This window comes from Emiliania huxleyi, assembly GCF_000372725.1.
Source record: "Emiliania huxleyi CCMP1516 unplaced genomic scaffold EMIHUscaffold_7, whole genome shotgun sequence".
In the NCBI taxonomy this organism is placed as follows: domain Eukaryota; phylum Haptophyta; order Isochrysidales; family Noelaerhabdaceae; genus Emiliania; species Emiliania huxleyi.
The window spans coordinates 103,776-108,052 of NW_005196756.1; the positions used below are offsets into that span (position 1 = coordinate 103,776).

Here is a 4,277-nt window from a genome sequence, read left to right on the forward strand (position 1 = left end):
GCCGCCGCCGCCTCCACCACCTCCATCACCGCCGCCGCCACCACCTCCGACATCCCCGCCGCCACCACCTCCAACACCGCCGCCGCCAGCCGCCACCGCTGCCCCCTCCACCACCACCCTCGCCACCACCGCAGCCCATTTGTGAGGATCCCTCGCTCTGCCCGCGTGGACTGCTCCTCGACTTCTCCGCCGCCCCAGAGACGGTCAACAACCTGGGCGGCTACCCGGGCGGTGATGACCTCAACGGGGGAGTTGCCTGTGACCCACAGGCCGACAGCCTGAGCCCCGACCCCTTCTGCCAGTGCGGCTGTGGCTGCCGCTGCACCAACGGCGACTCGGTCGCCCCACCCGGCACGCCGGAGGAGCTGCGGTACAGCGGCGTCGGTAGACTCTACGACGGCACGTGCGCTGCACCATCAGTGGTGGACGTGGTCGTCACCAATATCACCGAGTACACACCATGGACATCTCGCGCCAACGGACACCAGTATGGAAGGATTTTTGCACAGATCAGCCTCCTGCAGGACACCGCCACCACCTTTCGGTACAGCTTCAAGAAGCACGACTCGCCGCAGGAGGACGCGGACGTGGACTACCCGTTCGAGTTTTGCTTCTTCGACCTCGACACCGGGCCCTCGAACACCATGCAGGAGACGCTGCGCGCGTGCGGTGTCGACGGGTACTTCAGCCACGGCAGGGTCCCCGCCCGGCAAAGCATCCGGCCCTACCTGTGCCCAAACATCGACACCGCCGCCTTCATGGACGTCTCTTTGGAGGGGGGTTGCGTGACCGCAACGGGGCTGCGCGAGGGACGCGGCAGCGACAACCCGCAGGAGTTCTACGAGGTGTTTATGAATACCGCCGACGACCGCCGCTTTGGTGGCGCCAGCGGCAGCTGCGACGACTACGACACCTGCCCGGCCGACGCGTACGGCAACATGGTCTGCGGGTCGTTCCCCCAGCGTGACGGCGTCTGGCCGGGGACGGACGGGGTCGACTGCGGCTTTGGCATCTCCGGCTACGGCCGCCCACCCGGCCAGAGGGCTGACATTCTCAACTGCCGCCTGCGGCCAGGTACGCTCGGCGCCGGCGTCTACCCGCGCTCCAATGGCTTCGACAAGGCGGGAAGCCCCTTCCGCTGGACGATGCCCAAATTCGTATGCATGGAGTACTCGGCCGGCACATCCTCCTTCGACGTCACCTACTCCGTCACGGCGGATACCAACGGCAAGTTCGGGAGGAACTTCCTTTTCGCCGGGGCGGGCGTGCCGGTCGAGTGCGTCGGTGGGGACCCGCCGCCCTCTCCTCCACCGCCGCCACCACCATCGCCACCGCCGCCTCCACCTCCATCGCCGCCTCCACCGCCACCTCCGCCTCCATCGCCACCGAGATCGAGGGTTGGCGACGGCGCACCCCGGTCAATAGGGAATCCGACTGAAGCTTTGCATTTTTGCAGTTGTAAATTGAGCACAAAGAGGAAAGAGAGAGGACTTACTTTGGTGGGATTCGGGAGAGCGTCACAGCACGACACAGCACTACCGACAGTCACACGCACCCGCCTTCGCAGTCCGCACGGCGGTCACACAAGATCTCTAAGAGCACAAGAGAGCGCGCGAGCGGCGCGCGCAGGCGTCGATGTCCGGAGGGAGGGAGGGAGGGAGGGAGGGAGAGAGGGAGAGAGAGAGAGAGAGAGAGAGAGAGAGAGAGAGAGAGAGACTGAGAGAGAGAGAGAGAGAGAGAGTCAAAGAGAGCGCCGTGTAGTGCGACGGTGTATCATTCGACTTTATGCCACCGTTGCATATCCGGATATGCAACGGTGGCATAAAGTCGAATGATACACCGTCGCAAAACTGCATTCTGCATCTCCTGGGTCGGTGTTCTTGTTGAACGCCCCCTCTTCATGCCTCTCTAGGTCTCTTCGTACTTGGACGTTGGAGTAGCCCTATCTTATATTGGTAAACTCGACTCGTCTCCTCCGTACGAACTTGACACACGCCGACAAATAGCGGACCGGAGTCGGTGTAAGTTTTCGGGCGCGCGGAGGAGAAGCGCGCGCCGTGGCCAGGCCGTGGCCAACATTGCGGGCCGGCGGGCGCGGCCAGGAATTACCTGCTCTTCAGGTCCTGGATGGCCTGCGACGCGACCTGGCCGACCTGCGATGGTTTGGGGATGTAGTGGTACTTGCCTTGCGCAGCCGCGGCGATCTCCTTGGCGAGGCCGGTCGAGACGAACTTGTTCTCCGAGTCGAGCATCAGCAGCTTGAAGCCGGCCAGCGTGCCTATTCACCACCACCGCGCAGTGGTGTGAGAAGCGACGCTCACAGTTGGCTGCTGACATTTGCGACGTGCCGAGCATCTTCGCCGTATTGATCACCTCGTCCTTGAGAGCCGTCTTGTCCATCGGCTCCTATGCGAGGTCCGTGGGCACGTCACGGACGCGTCCTGAGGAGTGTTGTTCCGCCAGCCTTGGGCGCCTCCAGCTCCTCCCCAACAGAAGTGGCGAGCGGTACGTTGGCCCGCCCGTCTGAGATGCAAACCACGAGCACCTCGCCCACGTCGCCCGACTTTTGGCACGTCAGGCCAGTCTGCGCCGCCATATTGAGCGCGTGCGCGAGCGGTGAGCCACCGCCGCACGGCATGCGCTCGAGCCGGTTCTTGGCCATCGCTATGGAGCGCGTGGGCGGCAACACGACCTGCGCAAAATCGCCCTGGAACGTGATGAGAGCGATCTTGTCGCGCGACTGGTACGCCTCGGAGAGCAGCCCGATGGCCGCCCCCTTGGCGGCGTTCATCCGGTTGAGCGCCATCGAGCCTGTCAGCAGCGCCGTGGCGTGTAAAAGACAGGTGGGCGGTGCGCCACCGAGCCCTCGCAAGGCTGGAAGCGTGTAACAGGGCTGGACACAGAGGAGCGCGAGGGGAGGAGAAAACATCAAGCGAGGCGGGGGGGGGGGGGGGGGTGTTGCCGCATTGGCAGTGCGGCGTCGTGCCTGACGCGTCGACGACGAACATGACGAGCGAGCCCGCCTTGCGCGCCATTTTCTTGGCACGCACGTCGGAGCCCTCAATGTAGACGTTCTTGAGCTTGGAGCGGTCGCCGCTCTCCTCGGCCTGCGCGTTTGCCTTCTCGCGACGCTTCTTTTGGTACGGCGCCGCAGTGCGCATCGTCGCGTCGACCGCGAGCTTGCGCACGCGGCCGCGCGGCAAGATGGGCTTGATGTACCGGCCGCGCTCCTCGGAGAAAATCATGCCACGCTTGCCGCCGCCGCCCTTGGAGGCGGAGGACGCGAACTTCATCACGTCCGGGTCGAGTGCGACGCCCTCCACGTCAAACATGAACTCCTCGGGCACCGCCGGCGCCTGGTCCTCCTGCTCCTCGGGCTGCTCCTCCTCCTCCTGCTCCTGCTCCTGCTCCTGCGGATCCTCATCCTCCTGGTCCATCGGCGGCGGCGGCGGCGGCGGCGCCTGCATCAGGTCGTCCTCCGGCGGCGCCGAGATCTGGGTGCCCCGAGGGGCGATGCAGAGGCGCACGCCCATCTGCAAGTCGGTGGAGGAGACACGCTCCTCCCCCGCTAGGGCTGCGTTGGCGCGCGCCACCTCGATGGCGAAGAGCTCGCCGCGGTGGCCCTGCACGCCGGCGCGCACCGCCTCCTCGCAGAGGTACCTGCGGGGCGGAGGACACGCGTCGTTCCTTCCGGACAGCAAAGAGGCGGACCTGCTGTGCGCGGTTCGCGCGGCCTCCTTCGGCTGCGCTCTCGGCTCTCTCTGATGGCCTCTCGGCCACAGCTCACTTTTGCTGCGCGCGCTCGAGCTTCATCGACTTGAGGTACTCGCGCGCAAAGATGATGGAGGTCCTCATGGACTCGGTCGTCTCGTCGAAACGCTGCACCACCTCGGGCGGGTTGCGAGAAAACTCGAGCGCGCGGTTGACAGCCTCAAGTCGGTCGTCGCCGGTGACGGGCTCGGCATCAGCCGAGAGGCAGACTCCGATCCGGTCCATCAGGTGCTGGCGGGAGGGAGGACAGGAGCGGTGGGTGGACGAGGGGTGCTGGCGCAGTGGGAGGCTAGTGGGCTGAGGTCAGATCTTCTCGAAGGTGTCTGTCTGTCTGTCTGTGTCTGTCCCCCCAGGAACGGCCGCGTAGTCTTTTGGGGCTGGGGGGGGTTCCTTTTGGGAGGGGGGGGGGGTGCGCCCCGGTTTTTGTAGGCACAGGGGGGGAGGGTTTTTCCCGCCTTGGGGGGGGGGGCGGGAAAGCGACGCTTAAGGGGGGGGGGGGGGGGGTT

At 65.5% G+C, this 4,277-nt stretch overlaps 1 protein-coding gene across 1 annotated transcript in view; it reads right to left on the reverse strand.

Moving 5' to 3' along the window:
* Nucleotides 1-1,927: 1,927 nt before the first annotated feature.
* EMIHUDRAFT_420555 (hypothetical protein) overlaps nt 1,928-4,277 on the reverse strand; it is a 3,609-nt gene continuing 1,259 nt past the window's right edge. The window contains exons 5-10 of the mRNA XM_005761734.1: nt 3,788-4,002; nt 3,000-3,660; nt 2,890-2,893; nt 2,474-2,811; nt 2,345-2,406; nt 1,928-2,274 (exon numbers count right to left, since the gene is read on the reverse strand). Coding sequence (XP_005761791.1) covers nt 2,106-2,274; nt 2,345-2,406; nt 2,474-2,811; nt 2,890-2,893; nt 3,000-3,660; nt 3,788-4,002 — 1,449 coding nt within the window. The 3' untranslated portion in view covers nt 1,928-2,105. The remainder of the gene's footprint in view (nt 2,275-2,344; nt 2,407-2,473; nt 2,812-2,889; nt 2,894-2,999; nt 3,661-3,787; nt 4,003-4,277) is intronic.